This window comes from Myxine glutinosa, chromosome 11 (assembly GCF_964187855.1).
Source record: "Myxine glutinosa chromosome 11, kmMyxGlut1.1, whole genome shotgun sequence".
NCBI classification, from domain to species: domain Eukaryota; kingdom Metazoa; phylum Chordata; class Myxini; order Myxiniformes; family Myxinidae; genus Myxine; species Myxine glutinosa.
This window is the reverse complement of record NC_136271.1, coordinates 2,696,177-2,722,291: the sequence shown is the minus strand read 5'-3', so window position 1 is coordinate 2,722,291 and position 26,115 is coordinate 2,696,177. Positions and strand designations below refer to the sequence as shown.

Here is a 26,115-nt window from a genome sequence, read left to right as displayed (position 1 = left end):
AAAAAAATACAGTCCTCATCTCTGCAACACTGCACCCTCCTCCTCTTAGGCATGTCCCGGGCCTACAACTTTTATTTAGTGTGACACGTAGGTGTAGTTCCCTCTACTTTTAACCTGACCCTGAGTGCGACAGTTTTAAAACATAAATAAATGTGTCCCGCTGCTCCATTGCACCCTGCCTAACAGACTTACGCCCACAGTTAACCGAATTGCGGAATGGTCTTCAAACTATACACTGACGGTGGGGAGCATTATTTACAATGACGCTATTTTTATTTACAAAACTAACCCAGGACCTGTGATTGTTCTTTCTGGGGGGGAGACAGTCTGCTCTGCATCGACGCACCATCAAAGCACCCAAAAACGCACCAATACAAGCACCCTCAAGCACCAATCGGTGCAGTCACCATTGTTCAAGAATAAAAATAACCAAACAACCCCTAACCCTGCAGGTGATCTCTTGCTCTTCGGCTCCCTCTGCTGGTTATTATATTTGGTCTTCCAGATGTTGTCATTCTTTTGCTTTGCTTACTGGCGGCCTATTTGTATTAAAACTTGCACCCAATGTGTCCATTTTTATTTATTTTATTTATGGCCCACAGGGCCGACTAGTGTGGTTCACCTGTGGGGCATCGGTGCCCTGTGGCCAAGGTCCGCCAGCAAGATTTCGGGCCCTCATGGCCGGTTCCAGCAGAGGGGCCATGCCCCAACCCATGGGGTCCATAAGTGGTGCTCGGCCACAGACCTGTGGTCCATAATGTGGTGCATCGATGCAGACAGCTGGTTCTGGGAATTCCGGGCGCACAATGGAGGACTCACGCACACTCCCTCGGCACCCAATGGCGCACAGGTCATGTGGGAGACAAAAGAAAGACAATTGAGCGAGGGGTAAGGTCACAAGGGTACACATCACTAAGGCAATGCAAGGCGAAATGCGTACGGAGGGCGAAGTGAGAAAGCTCGTCCCTACCGTACGTCACCCCCCCTGTCACCTACACTACCCTTGCCCTTACCTCATATTTACAAAATCTACCCATTTACAAATTCGTCGCTACTGTCACGTCTTCCCCATATTTCCCCTATACCAAATTCGTCTCCACAATCCCTCTACTTCAAAATTTGCCATCACCAAATTCATCATCAATCCTCATAAGGAGGAAGAGATGGAACATCAAAGCACAATGTCACACCCACGTCATGATGCGTCTCACAATCCAAACATCTGCATCAAAAATAATTAAACATGGCATGGTGTGGAGTACCTGTCACCTCAGGTGAGTGGATGCAGATGGTGCGAGGAGATCCTTCATCCTAACTATCCTCTAAATGATTTTAACACACTTTACACTACCCGGGGTCTTTCCCTGCCAATTCATTGGCCAACTTACACGATGGGTTCTAAAAACCAATTCCCATTGACCAAACTGTGGTGCTTCTCAATTTGGGGTCTCACTCCCCCGATTCATCTCCCGGTGCCCTCGCACAATTTCTGGGCTGCGACGTGTAGCTCTCCCAGCAGGTCTACCCACCTGCACACCTCCACCACTGCCGTTGCCACCCGAGCTTACCTAGCTCCTCACCCTAACCTAACTAACTGGGGACAGCCCCTCCTGGCTCTGTCACCCCACTCGGTGCCCTCTGGCACTGGGCTACCCGGGTCCGTCCTCCGGATCCTCGGGCCCCATCCACAACAACTACCGGCTCCCAGAGCCCACCTGCGGCCTCACCTGGCCGACATCCTTACAGTGGTGGAGTGCCCAAACCAACTACACACACTAACAGGCTACACGCCCAGCCATTTCCACAACACTAATGCACCCATCCAAAGACCATTCTTTCACCCGCACCACAGATGCCAATATCCAACCACAATTTACCTATACCCTCTACCTAACACTTACACTACCCGCCCCGGGTATCCGTGATGGGGGTCCACTCTTCCCCCATTCACACCTTCGCACCATCCACTCCACTCCACAATTTCCACCATACTCACTCCACGACCATCCATTCCAATACTCCATTTATTCCACACTACCATTTATTCCACACAGCCACATACACCTGTTGTTGCACACCTGTGCAATCAGCTGGTGCCACCTGCACCCTCCTTTCTTCCTGGACCATTTGGTCAGCACAACACGCAATCACCACTACTCCCTCATACACTGCTCCACACACCTGTTCAGTTGCACACCTGTGCAATCACACCTGTGCAATCACACCTGTTCAATCCTCACACACACGGCATCATCTCATCTAACTACTCCCCTCTGAAACTTGCGCTTCCCAGTCGTCCCTTTAAACTATTGCGCTCCCACGTCATTATCATCCACACTAAACTACCTGCGTCCCCACTACAGGTATCCTTGTCACTAACTAATCTTAACGTTACCTAATGTCATCTTCGCTAGATCCCTACACATGATATATCCTAACCCACCCGGGCTAGTTTTCACTGCCATACACCCCATAAACCTAGTGCTCCTTTGCCCCCCCCTTACTGTGAGGGATGGTGGATTTGCCATCCCTCCACATCGGGGAGGTCCCACTATCAATTTCGCACACCTAAATCCAACCAATCAAAAATTCTGCCAATCACCGTACCAATCATCAAATTTTGCCTCTTTTTTCTAATTTCGGGGCCAAAACACTATCCTCATCACCCGTCTACTTATTACATCCTCTCGGTGCGCCAATTCACGTCTACAGCCCGGCTTCGTACAGCCGAGCAATGAACGCGGGTCGTTTTGTGCCAGTGGCTGGATACGTCCCGCATTCGGGGCAGGGGCGGGGGCTTACCCGGGCCGAGATCCCACGCACCACCTCGGCGTGGAGCCATCCAATGTCCCGATCTCGACCTGCCGGCACGTCTCAATAGAAAGTGGTCGCCATGACGACCCTTCCTATCGGGCTGCCCGCTCCGCCTAGTGGAGCCCGGACGCGGCCGTCCCAAGCGAGGCACAGCGTGGATCGCGTACGGCGGTTCTTTTGAAACCGCCGTGGTTCGGATCCCCGCTGGTCCTCGCGGCACGCGAAGCTGCCCGACGCGCACCGAGGGCCCGATTCGGCTATAAGTCGTTCTAACCTCTAACCCGGTTACCGTCGATGCCTCACCTGGATGCTTACGCGCATACGCTACCCCTTTCTTGCTCATACCTCCAGCTGTTCCCATGCTCCTCGTACCTTTCCTTACACACCTCGGTACACTCATTCCGCTCACAGACTTGGTCACACACCTGACCACCGAACACCTTGGCACACATTCGTCGCTCGCACACCTCACCAACACACCTCTTCGCGCCCCTTCCTCGGTCACCTCCTCTGTGACAATCACAGGTGTGCTTTCACTCGCACACCCAACCACGTGCCTCACGACCAACTCAAGTGTGCATTCCCACTCACGCTCTACCATTCCAGGTGTGCATCCTTCCATTCCAGGTGTACATCCTCGCTCACCTGTCACAACCAACTCACGCTCCGTGTCACTCTCACTACTTCCACCTCCATTCTTGACAGCGCACTCACCCTTACTCTCGACGGCACACTCTTTCCTCATGCACCCGTCCGTTACACACCTTTCTCGCGCACACTCTCCCGTTACATCCTCTGTAACACTCACCACCGGCGTGCATTCTCCCTTACTCTTGACAGCATGCGCTTTCCCCATGCACCCGTCCGTTACACAACTTTCTCGCGCATCCTCTCGCGCACACTCTTTCGTTACTTCCTCCGTAACACTTACCACACCGCGCTTCCATGTACCCCCCCGCACACGCGCTTCGACCAACTCACTCTTGACGGCACACTCACTGGTCGGCGCGCACTTTTTCCTCACACACCCCAGAGTCGGACATTCTCGCACACCTCTTTTTTCGCACACCAGACCTGTCGCACACTTCACCAACGGCCTTTCACGAACACCCGGATCCAAACCAATCCCCAAGCCGACTGAAGCTTTCCTCACATCATATACATTGCCACTCACCTCCGTACCTCGTCGTCGCACCTCTTTTGCCACCTGCAAACTCTTTATTTGGTTAGTGAGCAGCACTTCATGAGTTGAGCACCGACCTTGTACATATTCCATTACTTCCTCCTTTATCTCCCTCTTAGTTTCTGTCGGTCCCTTCTTAATTTCACTCACCTCTTCTAGCACCTCCTTTAACTTTTGCTTCACCTCTTTTATTCCTCAGTGCGTCTCCTCAAGTTTGTCCTCTAAGGCTACCGTGACCGTCTCTATGAGCATCCTCACCTGCCGGTCCTTTGTCTCCATTATCTCTGTCACCTCGTCCACCCTCATTGTCAGTCCCTCACGTACCATCTGACATTGCCTCTGTGTCGCTATTAATTCGTTTTTAATTTCTTTTTGTGTCGCCTTTAACCCTCCTAGTACCGCAGTGTTCTTTTGAACCTGCTCCACTAACTCCGTCTGTCCCTCTGTCAGCTGTTCCACCTCCTCCGTCAGATCTTCTATTCCCCCTTATAACTTTGCCGTATTATTCCTCACCTCTTTCTCCATACGCTTTTCACCTCGCTTTACCTCCTCGCGTAGCCCCGAAACCTCCTCACCCACACCTCGTCGTATCTCCTCTTTCATCTCCTCCATCTGTTTTGTAGATGCCACCCTCATCTGTCCCAATTCATCCCTCTGAGCATCCAATTTGGTTTCTACCCCGATTTTTACCTCCTCTATCTGCTCTCCCATTTGTTTAATTTCTCGGGCGGATTGCTCCCCTATTTCCCGCAATTTGTCCTCCATCCTATTTTCTAACCCCATTAACCCATTTTTTACCCCCTCTAACTGATTCTCCTGGGCAGCCATTCTATTTTCCACCCCCGTTAACCCATTCTTTACCTCTTTTATCCCGTTGTCTAACCCCTCAAAATTATTGTCTAACTTCTCAAATTTCTTGTCTAACTCCCCGATTAGATTTCCTAGTCGCTCCCCCATTCTGTTTTCCATTTTCTCACTATCAGCCCTCCTTCTGTCTTCCATTTCCTCCATTTCCCTGGCTCTTTTTTCGTTGTCGCACTTCGACTCTGCCATGTATTCGCTAAACCGTGCCATGAACTGCTGCATGTCAAACGGCTGCATGTTAAAGCCCGCTGATACAGCGGGCTCGGCTACCGCGCGCTCGTGCGAGGCGCCTTTTTGCGCGCCTGAAACCTCGTGCGCGAGAGCGCCATTTTGTGCGCCTGATACCCCCTCAACCACATTGCCAATGTTCTCCTCCTCTCTTTCATCCACATACATTTCCCCGAGGTCCTGGGTCGATTCTACCCCGTCTATCTCTCCCACCGGCATCCCGTCGCCTTGACCAGCCATGGCGCGATTTCAAAGTTCAGGTTTTGTAAAACAAAACAAATTTCGGCCGCTCCAAATTTTGACCAAATTTTTTTTTTTAGATGTTTTAAAAATTTGGTTCGGGCCCCGAATCTCACTCCCAGACACCAATTGTTACTGATCGCGGTTTAGATGGTATGATGGGCCGAGCGGATGGTCCAACCGCGACCGAACAGTTACTCCCCGATTAAAACCCGATTCCACCCGACGTTGACCAGATCGCACCGCGGCTGCTCAATGAGGGAAAAGACTAAAACGACGAATGCAAAGAGGAAGACGAAGGCAAAGAAAGGTTTGGAAATACTACTGAATTTATTGACTATTTACACACATAAGCAACAAGAAAGCAGTCACGTTTATTTACGAGCACATAAGACGCAGGTGACACAGTGAAAATACTAGCTTATACAGACTTAATTAACCCAGGACAGAACAAACAACAAACTCACGTACACAAGAAGGGTGGAAAGGCAGGAGGTGGATGGCTGGAGGGAGAGGAAAGGTCCAAGGGGGTCCTGCAGCACAACTTGCGCGTTTAGCCGCCGCCGTTCCTTCACGGCCTTGCTCAAACCGCCGTTCAGGCCCCCAAGCTGCTGTTGTGGCTGCTGTGGACGTCGCGTGCTTTGCCAGGCCTTGTCCGACTCGTCTGGTCCAACCCTCAACTCTTTCTTGGCCCACTCACTCTTTACCACCGACTCCTCACCGCAACCAACGCAACCAACTGACCACCACCACCGACTCCTCACCGCAACCAACGCAACCAACTGACCACCGACTCTACTGACTGACTCTTCACGACTCTCTCCTCTTGACGACCAACTCACTTCCTTCTTGCGTGCGCGCCTTTTATAGCGCCTCCGGCGATTAAGCCGCCGGCCTTCAGGACACGCCCACCGGTGTGCTCACCTCGGCCCTGGTTGGTCACGCGACCCTCTGGCTCCGCCCTTGATGACGACGGGCGGGCACGCCTTTCTTCCCCGACTCGAGCACATGTTCAATGGCGGTTTTGGAGGGGAGGTAATTGGTAATCGAGGGTTGGCAATCACGAGAGGGGATGTAAAAGGAAATTGAGATTTTGGGGATGGGAATGAAAGGGGATCTATTCTCTTTCACTGGTGCAATGGAGTACTTCAATTAATGGGAGACACAGCCTTACTCTAAAACACAGAATAAGAGATAACTATCAAACAGGGATATTCTATTATTTGGCTGACGTGTATGCTTGTGGACTAATTATGGGATGCCCTTTCACCTTTACACAGCTCCGGAGGCAGGGGGCGCAGAATAAACAATAATAATAATAATACAGCACACAATAAAAAAATACAGTCCTCATCTCCGCAACAATATTGTGTAGATTACATCATTTGTGGATCTGATAAATTGCCAGTCACCAGTTTGTAAAACAATGTGCAGCAACTAAATGAAGATGTTCAAATGTCACACACGTCCATGTCCGTGGGATTCCCACGGGTGACCCCACTAGTACATACATAAAAGGGATACCATGATCCAAGACTTATTTTATTTCTGCTTTAGCTCCACAATAACACAATGTGCTGTGGAATCCCTGACAAGCTTGCCTGGAACACATCGTTGTTGTGTAATCGATGGACTTGCCTGCTTTGAGCAGCAGTTATCACAGGCAACGGAAGGATTCTCACGACAGAAGCTCCGGTCAAAGTTTTTCTCTCCAAAATAAGCAAGCAGCTGTGAGCGGCGACACTCGGTCATGTTCTCACAAAAGTGGACCATACTTTGCAGGTTGCTGATATGCATTTGTTGAGTGGCACGGGTCCCCTCGGCTACGAACATTCCAAGGGTGATCAGATGGAAGAATGAGAAAAACGGTGTCCATCATTATAATTATATCTTAAACATTATTAGTCTGTCAAAAATGGATCTACACTCACAAATGATGAGACGGTAGATTCGATGCATGTCTGCATAACAGTAGAACAGTACACATCGTGAAAGCTCCCCATCGCGGCCTGCACGCCCAGATTCCTGCACAACACACATGTGTAACAGCTTGGAATAGTATGTAGTCTGTATCTCGAAATTAAAGCACAAATAAAAAAACATATACAAGGAAAAACAAGAAACAAAACCTGGTAAAATCCTTCAATGGATTTGGGTAGCGATGCATGGATAACGAACCGTACATCTGGCTTGTCTATGCCCATGCCAAAAGCTATTGTAGCACAGATCACCTGAAAGTCACATGCACAACATGGTTTTCAAGGTCATTGCTTAAATTCAAACACTTAAACTTAAATACGTAGATGCTTTAAACCCTCATCAAAATATCTTAAAGTTCGTCCTGAAAAATAGTGGTTAAAGCAAGGTATAAAAAAGAACCACAGATAACCTATTTTAAGAACTTGGTAATCAGATGTTTCTGGAAGAAGTATACATACTTTAATTTAAAAAATAAAACCTGAAACAAAATATAACCTTCAGACCCGGCCCGGTCGTACAGCCGAAACAAGAACGGCACTCAGTAGAGATGTAACTTTGTAATGACAAATCGACTTAAATCCCACATACAAAGCACTACGCAATCAATTACAACATCAAAAACGGCAGAGTCATTTGAATGCTGATCTCTGATCATCAATCTGATCATCTTATCTCTGATCATCTTATCTCTGATCATCAATTTGGATTCAGACAAGGTCACTCTACTCTGGACATGCTGCTTCTGCTGTCTCAACAATGGATGGAGGTCCTCAATACCAAACAGGAAATCAGAGCTGTCTCCCTTGACGTATCACGTGCCTTCCATACGGTCTGGCACCCCGCTCTGCTCACCAAACTCTCCTCCTATGGTATCCATGGAAATCTCCACGCATGGCTGGTGGACTTCCTCTCTAGTCGTAGTCAACATGTGGCCCTCAACGGGTTTCTCTCATCTCCCCTTCCTGTTCAGGCTGGAGTTCCCCAAGGCAGTGTTCTGGGCACTGTGCTTTTTCTGGTCTATCAATGATCTCTCTGACTCTCTTGAAAATCCTCTCCATCTCTTTACTGATGACTCCACTCTCTGCCGCTCCATTCCTCATCCCTCAGATCGGCAGTCTGCAGCCTCCTCACTCTCTGCAGAACTGAACAAAATCACAGACTGGTCAAACAAGTGGAACACGTCTTTCAATCCTGACAAATCTCACTCTTACTATGTCTCTCCGAAAAGACCGACTGGACAACCCTCCCATCCACTTTCTGAATAATCCTCTCCAAGAAGTTCTGTCACTCAAGCTTTTGGGTCTCACTATCTGCCATGATCTTTCCTGGGAAAACCACATTTCAAATCTGGCCTCCAAAGCCAGTCGACGACTGGGCATCCTCCGTCGTGCGAAGTCCTTCCTTGGCACACCTGAGCTCCTCACCACATACAAGGCTTTCACGCACAGCTCAATGGAATACTGCTCTCCCCTCTGGGCTAGTGCTCCTGCCTCACACCTAGCTCGGCTTCACGCTGTTGAAACCAAAGCTTTCAGAATCATTGGAATCTCCCGCGATGAAGCTAACTCCGAGGGCCTTTCACTCACTTACCGCAGGCAGGTTGTGGTCTTTCCGTCTTCTACCGACTCCTCTCTGGCCTTGCTCCTCCAGCTCTCTCTGTGCTCTGTCCACCAAATATTCCTCCAGGTCACACAAGATCTGCCTGCAACCCTCTTATGGTTAAACTGCAAAAATCAAGACTCTCTGCTCACCTTCACTCCTTCATTCCTCTTTTCTCCCGCCTCTGGAACAAACTCCCTCACTCTCTTCAATCCCACTCCTCCCTACAGATCTTTAAAACAGCTGTTCACCACCATCTCTTATCTTCCCCCATCTAAAACCTTGATCTTTTCTACCCCCGCTAATTTCACCCCAGATTCACTTTTTTGAAATACCAACTTCCTTCCTGGAAGTCCTTGCACTGTCCTTGTGTTTTATACTTCTCCCACCCCTCCCACCCCCTTCCCACACCTCCCCCCCCCCAAGCCCTCTCCCTCCCACAGATCTCCCGATGTCCCTGCTCTCAAATGTTGTGTTTGTGTGCTTCCCCTTCTCTCCCCATCTTGTCTACCGCTACCCTTATTATTTACTTTGTGTGTCTGTTTGATTTTTGTGTGATAAATGTTAGCTCTTTCACGAGCCTCGATCCTGTTTACAAAAATATATATATATATATGCAGGGAAGCCCTGTGATTGGCAAGGACTTGGACCAATCCATGTTGTGAACCGTCCCCAACGGAACTTAACACAACACCCAATGCCTCTGAGGAAGAGAACTAATTTGTTCTCGAAACGACAGTATTAATTCAATCCAGGGATACATTGACTTTTGCAAAACATTTTGTGGATGGTGATGAGTTTCCTCGTTTTGATATCCAGTTAATTGATTTATGATTGTGGACAGTTTATTATTCCGCAGCTGTACTGGAATACAGGTACTGTGATTTGGTTCATGGCTTTGATTTTGTTCCTTGGAAATAGGTATTTTTAAAGGAAAGGAAGGCCTCGTTCTGCGCAGATTTTCTTTGGAAATGTTTTGTGCATTTGTTTGTGACATATTTGGTGGCCCTTTTCTACACCGAGGTATTTGTATGATGCTTCGTTGTCGAGCTCCTGTATTGTTGTAGTTGTGCCAATTTTTGTGTTGTCCGTTTTTGTTTGTCTAGCTTGTATGACTGTGCACATGGCACACTTATCCAGGCCAAATTCCAAATGAATCTCGTCGGAATACTGGTTTCACTACTTTGAGTTAATCTACTCATATTTGTGCTGTCCGTTTTTGTTGGTCTGCCTTGTATAAATGTGCACTTGGCGCACATCCAGGCAAAATTCCACATAAATGTCGTCAGTACTGTTTCACTAAATTGAGTTGTTCTGCCAATGTTTTGTCGTTTGGTGCAAAGTTTTAAACCATCCATGTAAAGTAGATGTCACCTTTTTTGTCTCTTTGTGCATTCTCTTATTTGATGTCAGGGAGTATCCACGTCCTTGCTCATTAATGAGGTTGCTCAGTGGGTCCAGAGCCAAGCAAAACAGGAGGGGTGAAAGGCTGTCTCCCTAGAAAAGTCCTTGACGTATCTACACTTCGGGTATTTTGATCTTTCCTTCAGAGTGCTCTAATACCAGAGGTATTCCAAAGCTCCATCAGCATGATTATTTGGGCGTTGATCTTGTACAATTGCATGCATTGTATCATCCATGAATGTGGGTCACTATCAAAAGTTTTATTGTCGTCTATCCATGTTTTGGATAATTTTGTTATTATTTTGAAATTCCAGTATGGCCTTGTTTAGTCGGAGATGGTCTATTATTCCATAGCATCCTCTTTTACATCCCTTCTGTTCTGCCTCTGGGGTTCCTTGTGTTAGGCGATGGTATATCATTTCTGTGATGATTCTGATCAGGAGTGTGTATGTTGTTTGCAGACAGGTTATTGGTGTATACTTGTGAAGTAGTTGGGTCTCTTCATACTTTGGGATGAGGAAGATGTTACCGACTGAACCACTCTTCCAAGGTCTTCTTTCCTTGGACGTGTTGAATGCTCGAGTGTAGTGATGATGAGATAATCTAGTTACCTTAACCAGAAGTTTGGAATTCCATCTGGGCCTGGGCTTCTAAAGTTTGGCTTTTTTCCAGTTGTTGTTCTTTTTTTTCTTCATAAAGTATCACTGGAGGCATTTCCTTCAGATTGTGTTTCTTTTTTCTTCTTCAAACTTTTGGATCCGATCCACCTCTTTTTTGTGTTCTTTTTGGTCCTCAGATTCCTTTCCAGAAAGTTTCAAGTTTATCTTTCTTGGGGGGATTTGACACATTTTGCTTTTGTTTCCCGAGTTCGCTGTAGGATCTTTGAGTTTTTTTCAAACATACGGTTTTGTTTTCTCCTTTTGTTGACTTTCCCATTGATTTTTTTTTTCTTTCTTGCGATCTCTATTTTGAGTTTTCAGCAGCCATTAGTTTGAGGTCTTCATTTTCAATTTTGTATTTGTTTATTTATGTTTTAGATTATCCTCATTAGCTTTGGGCTTCGATTTCCCCTTATAAATTGCTGTTGCTCGAAGATATGCAATTTATTGTCAAATCCTTTGCACAATCTGCTCATCACTATGGCCTTAGAATTAGCATCAGGACGTCACACCCTAATGTCACAATATCAAACGCCTTGATCAATTCCATATGTGATCCCTTCATAATATTCTTGACATCACCTGGTGAGACAGAATACTTAACACCTCAATCCTAAACTGCTGCCATAATCCAAGAAATTGAGTATTTCCTGATAGAAGCCCAGCTTTGCTCGTCAGCACACCCCACATGCATGGAAGACCATAGAGTCCGAAGGGCGCTTTTAACCGACAACTTAAATTTGGTAAATGGTCACGTGGTGGACAAAGAAAGTGCTTCAAGGACTTCCTTAAGTCTACACAAGTCTTGTCCATTCCAGGTGTCACCTGGGAACATCAGACCACAAATGGTCAGCTTAGCGTAATGTGGGACTTGGCGTAACTTGGCATGTGAGAGCGGAGGTAAGAAAAGAAAAACTGTCAACGTCCATCTCTGCAAGGACCAGTCTCTACCTGCGATGTTTGTGGTAGACGCTGTGGGTCTCGCATTGGACTATACAGTCATCGCACAATGCTTAGTGAACACACCAACAAAGGGAAGACTCACACAATCATCATCATAAATTGCTATATTTGTTCCGTTTCTTTTCTCAGTTGCTCCCTTTGTGCCTCTATCCTCTGTTTCCATGGTGGTGCCTGGTCTCTGTATGGGCCGATTTGTTCTTCTTGCAGTGTTGGTGTCTTGTTATTTTTTCTTGTATGAGCAGTGCTGCTGCAAAGCTCATGATGTTGAACTTCTTTAATGGGGATGATTTTGGTACCAATCTCTTGATTACTTCCTTGGACCTCCCAACCAGCATTTTTGTCCGTCGGTCGTTTTCCATCTTGTTTAGTTGTGGTCTTTCCCCAAATGGTCACTTTAATCTCCACTCTTTTCTTTGTCAGCTCTTCTTCCAGTCTTCACTGGTCCTCATAATCCTCATCCTCCTCTCCATCTCTCTGTTGTCATTTTCACCCCCTCCAACTGTAGGTGTTTTCACGAGGTCCATGATTGGAAGTCAGGTCTGTTCCTCCTCCCCATTATGGTAGTTTTGTGTCTTTTCCCCCACTGTCTCACCTCACCTTTGCCGCTGGGTGCCCAGTGACTCTTGCTGCTAGGTCCCCAGTAACGCTTTACATTCGAAACCCTTTCTTTGTCGCGCAGCCCCTCCCCACGATCCATTGCTGCAATCCATTGTGGCCTCTTTTCCATCATCCCTCTGTCAACCCCCTGGTGAGTGCTCATCTACCATCCTCCTCATATCTTCTTCTGCTTGTGGTCTTGGCCTTCAATGTTATCCTTTTATTTTATTTTTATTTAGCAATTTCAGTGCTGCTGACACAACTCTCAAATATGTTGGATGGCAATATCTCTGCTCTGGTCAATCTGGTCTTCTTCACCTCGTCCATGAAACTAGCTCTCCTACCGGCCATCCCCCAATGTTCATGTCTTGAATAGACTTTACAGTAGTAAATGGCCTCCTTCTCCTCTATGCTCCAATGTTTGTTCCTTTTGTTGAGCTTCATTTTGAGAGAGGTAGCACATCCACAGCCTCTTGGCTTGGTGCAAATCCCTGTCCCCTTGTGAGTTGGTCTTTATTCTCACTGGAGGAGGTGCAGTCTTCATTCTTTCCAGCAATCATTCCACCTGTTCGGTGCCGCCGCACAGACCGAGTGTAAGGGGTCTGCGTTTCCTTAATTAGTTTTATTTTCCTTGATTTACAACACGTTTTGTTTGTCGAAGACTTTTCCCTTCCACCGGCCCTTCCCCACCCCCTCCGAGGCACGTCAGCAACAATTTCTCACCCGCCCGACTTTGTTGAAGACTTTTCCCCTTCCAACGCCCTTCCCTCACTCTCTCTTTCGGTTCATTGGAGGAAGTTTCTCACCTCGGGAATCATGATAGTCCAAGGCTATCCACTACGTGATCAACCTCAAGGCCTCGTTCAGGGTTGCAGGACTCCAGGCCTGCTGCAACCGTCGGCAAGGCGTTTTCCCTCCCAACCTGTCTTCCTCATATCCTCCGAAGCCATGGACAGCCTTAGAAAGTCGTTGACGGAGCATATGGGTCTGTCTTTAATCCGCATTTGCCTCCTATTGGGCTTAGTCTCCGATGTTTGACCATCCTCTCTGTCCCGCTTAAATTACCAGCCACGTTGTCCTCGACTCTCCCAACAACTGCCCTGGCTCCACACGGTCCTCTGGTGACACGAGCAGCCTCGAATTGTCGACCCTGGGGCTCGTAGGCTTGCAATCCACTCGCGCCTCGTATCGGGCTTCGTCTCCACCCCCCAATGAGTCTCTCCGTCCCATTCACACCACCCGCTCGTGTGTGTGCGTGCGTGTGTGTGTGTGTGTGTGTGTGTGTGTGTGTGTGTGTGTGTGTGTGTGTGTGTGTTCCAATGCAAGCCTTAAATCCTGTTAAAAAAAAAGTGAAGTAGTCAGAGCTTCATACATTTAATTATAGTGAAGTAACACAAGCAGGAAGCTGCAATATCCTCTTCTTAGCTCAATTGCGGTCGTAGAAATTTCACCCATGAAAATGTCAATTTAGCAATGAAGGATCAATGCTGTCACTACAAATTCACACCAGGCCATTTCTATTGCTATCACGCAGAAAATGTATAATTGCCTATCAGGCTGGAAGTGTTCTGTCAGCCTTAGTTTGGACACCCCGTATTTGCGAGAAAGAGTTTGATGGAGACAAACCTCACCCTGCATTGTTGCTGATTTACCCAGCGGCTTTGAGCAGTGTCACGTTTGTCATCTGCGAGCCCAGCATGGTATGCCAGCGCCGGGATACCTGCTCTACACAGCACATCGGCCGAGATGTCACACTCTTTTCGTGACAGGCAGTACACGATGCCTGCGTCACCTGCGAATACAAGCACGTACTTACGTAATATTGTATTTTGTATACCTGTGGTGACCACGTATTTATATTTAACCTTTATTATGAAAGAATCATGTCTGGGCGGGGATTATACATTGCCTCGGGAATTATGATTGTCTATCGTTATTGCCTCCTTATAGTCTCTTTTCTTGTATATCTGTAAAGCTTTTATGAGGAAGAAACTTCAGTTATATTTTGATTCAAGCTTTATCAGAGTACAAAATAGGGAGGAGAGGAGCATTGCTCACCTCTGCCATAGACAGCATCAATGTAAATACCCCACAGGTAACCATAGAACATGCATGCCTTCCTTTGGAGAGAAATTTCAACTAGAGTACTCACGTGGGTAGTTTGTGATAATCCATTGAGCACAATCATCTGTGACCTTTTTTGGCTTCTTGGGTAAAACTTCATACTTCAGGTTCACTCGGTTGAAGCTTTGTGCAAAACTGCCGAAGGATACAAGAGGTTACAGCTTCATCAAATTTTCATACTCCATGTGTGAAAACAAAATAATGTAACCAATAACCAAAAAACATGAGCAATATGAAATTTGTTTCCAAAATGGCTTATACATCCTTATTGGGGCTTTAAATAGAAACTTTCAATGTTATCACGATTTCCATTTGTTCGAACATTGCTGTTTCACAATGAAGATGATAAATTAGAAAGCATCTCAAAATGAAAAACCTGTCCACTTCCACTTTGTACTCAAAATAAACGACAAAAACAACAGCTAAAAAATAATATACATTTTATTAAATGGCAGTCTCCATATTCTCATAATAAAGACTTATTGAAAATTTGATGACAAAAGCTCAAATGGTAAAACGTTATCAAGGGAGGTGCAAAGCACCCCTCCCTTTATACAAGGGATCGTTTCTCTGTATGCAGCTTTAACATGGGGATTTTAAAATACGTTTCTCGGCTTCTATTGGATGAAATCCGTTCAAAATTCAGAAGTAAATGCTTTGTACGTTGGTGATATGTTCCAAATTTCAGCAACGTTCGTTTATGCATTACAATAACAACAACAACAACAACAACAACAACAACAACAACATGCATTTTAAGGCCATTTTCCCTGCTAGACCGGGGGTTAGCCTTGCGGTCCCCATGACAATCTTCTCCATTTTCCCTATTTTCTGCATCTCTCCTTGTTAACCCCCTTGCCCGCATTTCTTCTTCCACCATCTTTAGCCAAGCCTTTCTCGGTCTTCCCCGTCCTCTACTTCCTTCTACATTCATTTTCATCACTCTTCTCAACCAGTCACTTTCATCCTTCCTCAAAACATGACCAAACCATCTCAACCTGTTTCTCTTCACAGCATCAATTACAGGCTCTATTCCCATCATTTTTCGCAATTCATCATTTGTCTTCCTCTCTCTCAACGATACTCCACACATTCACCGAACCATTTGCATTGTCACCCTTTCCAGCCTTCGTTGCTGCTCTACGTTCATTACCCATGTCTCGCTCCCATAAATCATAACACTTCTCACACATGCAGCATACACCTTTCCCTTCAGCTTCAACGACACTCCCCTCCTCGTCAGCACGCCACTCAGGTCCCGAAACTTCTTCCATGCACATCTCACTCCAGCAACCGTTGCCGAGTCTGATCCACCTTCTCCATTCAACATGTCTCCGAGGTAGCAAAATGTTTTCACACCTTCCAGCTTCACGCCGTCTCCAAGATCCAACTCAACATTTCCTCTATCTGCAGCTCCCTCTGTGCACACCTTACATTTGAATGTAGCTGCCACACTGGTTAATGACCCTCTCAGACCACTACATTTTTGATGAACCCACTCAGCGCACATTGTACATTGAATGGAGTTCACTCCGACACCCTTCCTACACACAGCACACGGCCACTTCCCAGTTCTTTCCACCTCACCACATGCTTTACCACTTGCCATCACCGTCTTTCCGATATTCACCTTCAGACCTTTTGTCTCCATACATTCCTTCCACTTGTTCATCTTTTCCTTCAGTCCATCCATACTTTCCGCAATCAACACCAGATCATCTGCATACAACAACTCCCACGGTAAACCCTCCTGTACATTCTGAGCCAGCACCTCCATCACAGCTACAAATAATAGTAGTGGACTTAGTACCGACCCCTGATGCACTCCCACCTTCACCTCAAACTCACCACTGTTCCCGTCCTTCGTCCTTACAGCTGTGCACGCTCTTTTGTACATTGCCATCACCACTCTGATCAACCATTCCTCCACTCCTAACTTACCTCAATGCCCATGTCACTACTTCGCGTGGAACCCTATCAAATGCTTTCTCCAGATCAACAAACCCAAGAAACAATTTCTTCCTCTTCTCCATGTACTTCTCCTGCAACTGCCTTACAATAAAAAGCACGTCGGTTGTTCCTCTTCCTGGCATAAATCCAAACTGCATTTCGTCGATCTTCACCTTCTTCCTTATCCTCCTCTCCAACACCCTTTCCAATACCTTAATTCCATGCTCCAATAACTTTATCGCTCGATACGAGCCACAGTCCAGAGGGTCACCTTTCCCCTAGTATAGAGGGACGAGGGTACTCAGTTCCCAATCCACTGGAATGCGGCCTTCTTTCACCATCAGATTACAGATCTCTGTCATTCTCTTCACACCCCAACTTCCGGCTGCTTTCAACATATCTCCCACAACTCCCGTCGGCCCTCCCGCTTTTCTACTCTTCATTGCTTTTATCGCTTCCTCAACTTCCTTCTCAGTTATCTTCTCTGCCTGTCCTAAAACTGGGTTACTCTCTATGTTGCCATCCCATTCATTCTCTGCATTCAACAGCATTTCCATATATCTCTTCCATCTTCCTTTAATTCCATCTGGGTCCAATCGTTTATGCATTCGTGAGTTATATTTAGAAAACCCTCGAAATCACGTTGGTGTCTGTCTATCCGTCCGTTTGTCCGTCCGTCTGCCCGAAATGTGTCGGCACTCACATATCAAAGGCTAAACATTGAAACTTGGAATATACATCGACCAATACGTCTATTTAATGGCTTTCAAAACAAATCCAAAATCTGCGCTCAATGAGGAGGTCTACGGGGGTGGGGGCAGGGGGGATTTTGACCCCTCAAAATAGGTATTTGCTCTCTTCTTTGAAACTCCACACACAATTTTGATGAAACTTGGCCATAAGCTTCATATCTGATGCCTAACGAAGGTGTATTGACCACATCAAAATATGTGCTCGTTAAGGGGGTCTACTGGGAGATGGGGGTGGGGGGGATTTTGACCCCTCAAAATACGTATTTCATCTCTTCTTTGAAACTACACACACGATTTGGATAAAACTTGGCCATAAGCTTCATATCTGATGCCTAACAAAGATGTATTGATCACATCCAAATCTGCACTCATTGTGGGGGTCTACGGGGAGTTTTTTCCCCTCCCTCCCCAAAATAGGTATTTGCTCTCTTCTCTGAAACTACACAAGGTTTTGATGAAACTTGGGCACAACCTTCTTCAACCGTGATGCACCAGTTTGTTCACGGCATAAAAAAAAAAAATCAAGGTCTTAGGGGGTCTTTGGGGGGTTTGACCCCACCCAAAATAGGTATTTTTTTCTTTTCTCCAAAACTACACACACGATTCCAATGAAACTCGATCACAACCTTCATCGCCCATGATGTCCTGAAGTTTGTTCACGGCATTAAAATATCAGAGTCTGAGGGGATCTGTGGGTGGTTTGAGTGACTGTTGCTCCTGATACAGGTGAGCTTAAGGACCCATGTGCTATTTTTGCTGGGCCCATAGGGGGTGATACCCAAAAAGTTGGACATAGAAAAATTTCAACTGCGGTAGTAATTCGTGGGGAAAACGCCAGGGGCGTATAAAAGGCCCCTTTATATGGTATGTGCCATGTGGAAAACTCTATAAAAGAAGTGACATTCCATAGCTTGGAGAAAATTTCGAACAATAGAAAATAAGGGACATTCAAAAATCTCATGTGCATGCTGGACTATCCTTGTGTTCTTAGGAGGAACCAAGTAATGCTCTTATGAAAAGTTAATATAAAGGGGTGCCCCACATCTGGCAAATAAAATATATTTACTTCTTCATGCAGCCGTATGAATCAAATTGGCGCCCCTTTATATGAACTTTTCTAGAGCAATACTTGGTTCCTCCTAAGAACACAAGGGTAGTCCAGCATGCACACAAGATTTTTTGAATGAATGTCCCTTCTTTGCTATTGTTTGGCATTATCTATAAGCTATGGAATGTTCCTTCTTTTCTACACTTTGCCACATGGCACATACCATATAAAGGCGCCTTTTCTACACCCCTGGCATTTTTCTCAAGAATTGCCTGGACAGGAACAATGAAGCTCAATGGTAAATAAATAAAGAAACACTGAAGTGATTTTAAAAAACAAAAAAACAATGCAATATCAACCATTGTGCATTTCATTCAGATTGTCGAACGTTTTAGGGTCTGGAGCTCTGTCGTACGAGGATGATTTGTACATCACCTATGTTGCCAGCATCTTAATCCAAAAGAAACCCATGGGTACAGGTCAGAATGGACAGTGTTTGATGTACTGAGTGTATCAATTCTCACATGTGAGGTTTGGGCATCTTGAGTTGGTGCTGGATGTCCTTCTGCACCCTTGGTGTGGCCGTAGCAGTCAGTGCCATCATGGATACTTTCTGGTAACGGCTGCGCAGCTCAGAAAGGCGTGTGTAGTCTGGCCTAAAGTCATGACCCCACTTCAAAAAAACAAAAAACATTCAAGTGAGCGTGTGGGTTATCCTCATGTATGAATAAATGTGCAACAGGGTTTTGTAATTATCCCCACACTTTTTGAAAACAACAGGGGCAATACCTCTGGGCGCTCACACATTGTTGAAACCCCCCCCCCCCCCCCCCCAAAAAAAAACAGTACACTACACTGACTAAAGGCATTTTAAACAGCATCATGGTATGTCAAACCAATTTCATTGGTTGTTACAATACAACCAATACAGGGCAGCATGGAGAATCATACTAATGTAATCATTAGACTTAAAAAAAAAAAAAAAAAAAAAAAAAAGCATTAGCATTCAATTTTAAACTGCAGGATAGTTGATTTTGTCACGTGTTGACAATTCGGCAAAAATTAACTGGATAAAAGTACAGGACGACGATGATTACAATTATCACCCTGTAAATGAATTGTTTTTTCATCACAGTAATCTTGTTGACATATCAGTTTCAAGACTTCCATGGATTATATTACATATATGAAATAAATCATACGTCAAAATATCATCATATGATTCAGATGAAAAGGTGGGGGAAAAAAATCATGAATAGTGTGAGCAGCAAGTAATGTGTGGGGGTTGGGTACAGATTGAATTACCTGGCTTACACAGTGCGCCTCATCGATGACAAATCGAGCCAAGAGTCCCCTCTGGTACAGATTACCCAGGGCAGACTGGAGCCGCATGCTTATGCTGAGCTGGAACAGGCCACAAGCAATGGCTCTTATAAAAGAATTGGCACACCAAAATTAAAACTATCAACTTTCCCCCTCCCCCATTGTGAAAGTGCAAACCTTTTCTGGGGTCACATAGAGAAGCTTTATTATTGGCTCCTCCTTGCACAGCTGCGTGTAAATAGCTACAGAGTCTCTCTCAGACACACCTCCAGTAAGATGCGTGGCAGGAATCTAAAAAGTAAATAAATCAATAAATAAATAAATAAATACAAACGAGAGAGTTCATGGACCACATTACCTACATAGTTTAGAGAAACAAGGACATGGGTGGAGTCTGCGAGTGGCAAATTTGATTGGTTGTGATGATGTAAAATGACATAATATTTTGTCCAAGTCCTGCGAAATGGAAGGGTTTTGAAAGGGACAAAAAGATGATTTGTGTTCCAGTGTTCAAGCATATAATTAAATTGTAACAAAAACAAGACTGAAAGTCTAACAGCGGTGTAGTTTGATACTTCAGTTGAAGAGGATAGTATGACCTGGTTGGGGATACCAGTTGGGAAATAATGTAAGTATTAAATTGTTTTGAAGTACTGCAAGTCTTTACTCCCACGATAATTAATACACCGCTTCTCATCGAGTCATCCATCAACCATACACCGCTTCAATCCAGTAACTTTGCAGTCACAGCAAAGGGATTGTAGTGTTACGATTATATTTACTATAATATTATTATGAAGAAGATGTTACTGTATTAATAAACCGAGGCCAATTCTTTACTTCTGCGATAATTAATACACCACTTCACATTACATCATCCATGAACCATACACCGCTTCAATCCAGTACGTTTGCTATCACGACAAAGGGATTGCAGTGTTATGATTATATTTACTATAATATATTATTTACGTTATTATTATTATTATTATTATTACGAAGATGAGGTTACTCTATTAATAAACGGAAAATTTGTCAAATTTGCAAATTTGTCCGAAGTGGCCTGGAGGTGAAGCATGAATGCATGAAGCCTGAGGCCTTTATGTACTGTGTCGTTGGAAGATCAGGTAGAGCATGGCGATTGTGATATGTTATAGGTTCAACCTGAACGGCATATAAATCAAAATGGAGGTGTGTGGAGTCAGCCATCGTACACTGTAGATATGTAACATTTAAAAAATGATTCAAGCATTACGGCAATCTACACGGGAATCACAAAACGAAACGGGGGTGGAGGGTGTCGGACAGGGGTGGAGGAGTTTCCTCCCCATCCTGGTGCAAGTTTCAATGTAATGCATATTTAATGGCAGATACAGCAGTCATTTTACCAGTTTTGAGAAATTGTGTCACCTCAATCCATAATACTCTATCGATAGATTACGCAGTTTGGGTTTTTTAAAAAAAGACGAAGAAAAAAATTAAAATAAAACCTCGAACCCTTCTGCGCATTCATTTTATTTCTTTGTCATCATCAATTGCCTCTATTGACCAATGGAATTATCCTGGAACGAGCAAGTCATGTTGGTGCTGTTGTAGCGATGCACTGAATGAATGAATGAATGATCGTTTTCAGGCCATTTTTCCCGCTACAGCGGGGGTTAGCCCCATGACAATCATGGTTCCCTGTTTGAGGCAATGTTTTTATGGCTGGATGCCCTTCCTGACGCCAACCCTTGGTCGCCTCTTACGATGCGCGCAGGGATACGGTGTACCTATTCTAAACCGGGGTACACACCGGGATCATTCATCCCAGCAAGCTGGTACTCAATTTGCCGACCACGAAAGGATGACAGGCTGAGTCAACCCCCCTGGTGTTAATTTAGCGATCGACCGGGATTCGAACTCAGGATCCTAGGATCCCAAGCCGGCACCCTAACCGCTAAGCCAACACCAGGCTTGAAGCGATGCACTATACTTGGGAATTATGTATTGTAGTCCAAGTAATACATTACAATGCAAGGTGCCTTTGGGCACAAAGAGCCGTCATATACATTCGATTAGCGGCATCACCTGGGTTAACCAGACTCCAATGTAAACAGATTGCACGATGTTTAAAAGGTGCTTCATACATCCAGAGACGTCAGCTTTTGCACTTGGTCCACAATGAGTGAGCGTAGCGGAGAGACCACAACGGTGACCCCTGGGCACAAGCATGCAGGAAGCTGGTAGCACAGACTCTTTCCTGCACCTGGAACCAGCAGCAAGGATTAATTAAAATATCAATTAAATCAACATACATGTTCCAACTTCAATTTCAAGTAATGGAAACCGTTTTACAAAGACTTTCTACCATATTTCTATGCTTGTACATTATAATACCAGTATATCTTGGTATAATGTACCAAGCAAACATCTTTCACACTTCGTGTGATAGAGCATTCATGCGTCAAGTCAATTTTAATCAAAACAAGAACTGCCACTTTATAACTGCGGGCAGTGATGACACGCCCCCGCTTCGAAACGTCCCCGCTTTCATCGGACACGCTTTGATACAACCCCATTCCATCGGACACACTGATACAACCCCCCTTTGATAAAACCCCGCTTTCATCAGACACGCTTTGATACAACCCCGCTTTCATTGGACACGCTTTGATACAACCCTGCTGTCATTGGACATGCTTTCATTGGACATGCTTTGATACAACCCCATTCCATCGGACACACTGATACAACCCCCCTTTGATAAAACCCCGCTTTCATCAGACACGCTTTGATACAACCCCGCTTTCATTGGACACGCTTTGATAAAACCCCGCTTTCATTGGACACGCTTTGATACAACCCTGCTGTCACTGGACATGCTTTCATTGGACACGCTTTGATACAACCCCACTTTGACACAATCCCGCTTTCATCAGACATGCTTTGATACAACCCCCTTTCATGGGACACACTTTCATACAACCCCACTTTGACACAATCCCGCTTTCATCAGACATGCTTTGATACAACCCCACTTTCATTGGACACGCTTTGATAAAACCCCGCTTTCATTGGACACGCTTTGATACAACCCTGCTGTCATTGGACATGCTTTCATTGGACATGCTTTGATACAACCCCATTTCATCGGACACACTGACACTGTGATACAACCCCCCTTTGATAAAACCCCGCTTTCATTGGACACGCTTTGATACAACCCCATTTCATCGGACACACTGATACAACCCCCCTTTGATAAAACCTTGCTTTGATACAACCCCACTTTCAGCAGACACGATTTGATACAACCCCGCTTTGATACAACCCTGCTTTGATACAACCCCGCTTTAATCAGACACAATTTGATACAACCCCACTTTGATACAACGTTGCTTTCATACAACCGCACTTTCATCATAATTAAAGGTACACTGAAAAGTCACAGGGCTCGAGAAGATAAAATGGATAGTTTCTTCCTCTTCACACAATAACAACTTCAAGCTTCCAGACCGTACATCCAATCATCTTGAAATTCTGCACACTTGTTCCATTTCATGACTTCTACTTTATTATAAAGTTTCACGTCAATCAATGAAGCAGATCAAGAGATACGATTTTTAAAATATTTTCGTTCATTTATTTATCGCTGCAATTCCCTGTGAGCTATCGCAAATTCCAAAAGGGCATTTTACCATGCTGAAATGGGGAACATAATTGTGAAGTTTCCATTCGATATGATCAAAAATGAGGGAGGAGCTATGCTTGAAAGATTTATGCTTCAAAACGTCATAGCTCCTAAACCATGTGACTTATGATGTCATGCTCGCTGAACTTTGTTCATCATGGGTATGCGATTCACCCTGCAAAGTTTGGCCTCAATCTGTTCAGTCGTTTCGGAGAAAATGGGTTTTTCGTGGTTTTAAAGGCCTTTCACTTAAAACAATATGGCTGGATGGAGGGGTTGAGGGGAATGTGTGAAGGGGTAGAGGGGAATGTGTGAAGGGGTAGAGGGGAATGTGTGAAGGGGTAGAGGGGAATGTGTGAAGGGGTAGAGGGGAATGTGTGAAGGGCTTGCTGAGTAGGTAGATTACAGGGAGTAGGTTTGCAGACGTTAGCTGCAATGAGCCGTCTCGTCTATGTACAATCGTGTTCGTTCTACAAGATTATGCAGTACAGTATATATATATAGGAAGCCCCCTTCACCCACACATATGTCATTTAATACCTTCTTCATTTTCAGTGCTGTACATGCATTACAGCAAGAAACACATTGTTATGGATCTTCATTGCAAACACTACACGTATTAAAGCTGCCATTTAAGAGCAAAAGACATCGTCCAAGTTGAACCACCTTTAAACGTATGCTGTAGTATGCTCTCTGTAGGGAAAAAAAAAATTAAACTGCATATTTTTCATTTAACACCCTTCAGTTAAAAAATGTGATTGACAATAGTGAAGTGCAATTCACATTTCACAAATTCAGAGGGCCCACTGAAACAAAGGAAGGCTGCCAGAGAGGGCTGTAAATTGAAACAGGAAATTAATTTAAGGAGATCCGCTGGTGCTTCTCTACCATAAGCTCAAAACCAACATTATTGCCGGTGCATGTCAGAGCACGGGTTCTCACCGGTGGGCATAAGCACAAAGCAATCTCCGCCCAGCAGCGCAGCATTCACAGCCTCCAACTGGTTGATACGGAAGTGATGCAGGCCGAAGCGGTGATGGAATACCTTCAGCATCTCGGCAGAATGAGGGTAATCCAATCGGCTTAAAGGATCTGCGGCTTTGGCTTGAGTGGTAACTGGTATATGGAGAATTGAAGAAAAGGAGAAGAAAAAGATTACACGAACCGTGTTTGGATGAAATGTATTGTGACCATTTACAACATATAACCAAATTTATTAACCTGACTTTGCAGTGAATAGGACATTCTCCTATTCTCCTATCTCCTATCTCTCTGTGGAGACTTCTGTGGCTTAAGATCTGTGTGGCTTATCTGTGTGGTCTGTGTGTGGTGGTCTGTGTGTGGTCTGTGTGTGTAAGATCTGTGTGGCTTAAGAAAGTGGCTTTTTAGACTCCAACAGACATTCTCCTATCCCTCAGATCGGCAGTCTGCAGCCTCCTCACTCTCTGCAGACCTGGACAAAATCACAGACTGGTCAAACAAGTGGAACATGTCTTTCAATCCTGACAAATCTCACACTCTTACTATGTCTCTCCCTAAAGACCGACTGGAAAACCCTCCCATCCACTTTCTCAACAATCCTCTCCATGAAGTTCTGTCACTCAAGCTTTTGGGTCTCACTATCTGCCATGATCTTTCCTGGGAAAACCACATTTCCAAGCTGGCCTCCAAAGCCAGTTGCTGACTGGGCATCCTCCGTCGTGCGAAGTCCTTCCTTGGCACACCTGAGCTCCTCACCACATACAAGGCTTTCATCCGCAGCTCAATGGAGTACTGCTCTCCCCTCTGGGCTGGTGCTGCTGCCTCACACCCAGCTCGTCTTCACGCTGTTGAAACCAAAGCGTTCAGAATCATTGGAATCTCCCGCGATGACGCTATCTCCGAGGGCCTTTCACTTACTCACCGCAGGCAGGTTGGTGGTCTTTCCGTCTTCTACCGACTCCTCTCCGGCCTTGCTCCCCCACCTCTCTCTGGGCTCTGTCCCCCAAATAGTCCTACAGGTCGCACAAGATCTGCCTGCAACCCTCTTATGGTTAAACTGCCAAAATCAAGACTCTCTGCTCACCTTCACTCCTTCATTCCTCTTTTCTCCCACCTCTGGAACGAACTCCCTCACTCTCTTCAATCCCACTCCTCCCTCCAGGTCTTTAAAACGGCTGTTCACCACCATCTCTTATCTTCCCCAATCCAAAACCTTGATCTTTTCTACCCCCGCTAATTTCACCCCAAATCCACTTTTTTGAGGTGCCGACTTCTTTCCTGGAAGTCCTTGGTGTCCTTGCGTTTTATGCCTGTCCTGCCTCCCCCCAGGCCCTCTCCCTCCCACTTGGTGTCCTTGCGTTTTATTCCTATCCTGCCTCCCCCCAGGCCCTCTCCCTCCCACTTGGTGTCCTTGCGTTTTATGCCTATCCTGCCTCCCCCCAGGCCCTCTCCCTCCCACACATCTCCCGATGTCCCTGCTCTCAAACGTTGTGTTTGTGTGCTTCCTCCCCTTCTCTCCCCATCTTGTCGACCGCTCCCCTTTTTATATACTTTTTTGCTTGTTTGTTTGATAAATGTTAGCTCTTTCACGAGCCTCGATTCTGTATACAAAAAAAAAAAAAAAAAATTGCAAGATTTTCATCAAGCAGTATTTAAAAAAGAATGAAGCAAAACCTCACATATTATCATGAACTAGAATATAAGACGCGCCGCTTCGCTGACGGAAATACCAA

The 26,115-nt window shown here is 45.5% G+C and overlaps 2 protein-coding genes across 3 annotated transcripts in view; both read right to left on the bottom strand.

Moving 5' to 3' along the window:
* TAF5 (TATA-box binding protein associated factor 5) overlaps positions 1–26,115 on the bottom strand; it is a 543,784-nt gene that overhangs the window by 350,151 nt on the left and 167,518 nt on the right. The gene's annotated exons all lie outside the window — the stretch shown is intronic.
* Positions 1–26,115, bottom strand: part of LOC137436359 (recQ-like DNA helicase BLM) — a 99,898-nt gene that overhangs the window by 38,494 nt on the left and 35,289 nt on the right. The window contains exons 7-16 of one of the 2 annotated variants that reach the window (XM_068130064.2): positions 24,344–24,517; positions 21,858–21,976; positions 19,906–20,019; positions 19,711–19,809; positions 18,930–19,078; positions 14,684–14,790; positions 14,163–14,323; positions 7,459–7,560; positions 7,261–7,354; positions 6,968–7,152 (exon numbers count right to left, since the gene is read on the bottom strand). In XM_068130064.2, coding sequence (XP_067986165.2) covers positions 6,968–7,152; positions 7,261–7,354; positions 7,459–7,560; positions 14,163–14,323; positions 14,684–14,790; positions 18,930–19,078; positions 19,711–19,809; positions 19,906–20,019; positions 21,858–21,976; positions 24,344–24,517 — 1,304 coding nt within the window. The remainder of the gene's footprint in view (positions 1–6,967; positions 7,153–7,260; positions 7,355–7,458; positions 7,561–14,162; positions 14,324–14,683; positions 14,791–18,929; positions 19,079–19,710; positions 19,810–19,905; positions 20,020–21,857; positions 21,977–24,343; positions 24,518–26,115) is intronic. The other variant, XM_068130065.2, reaches the window with a different exon arrangement.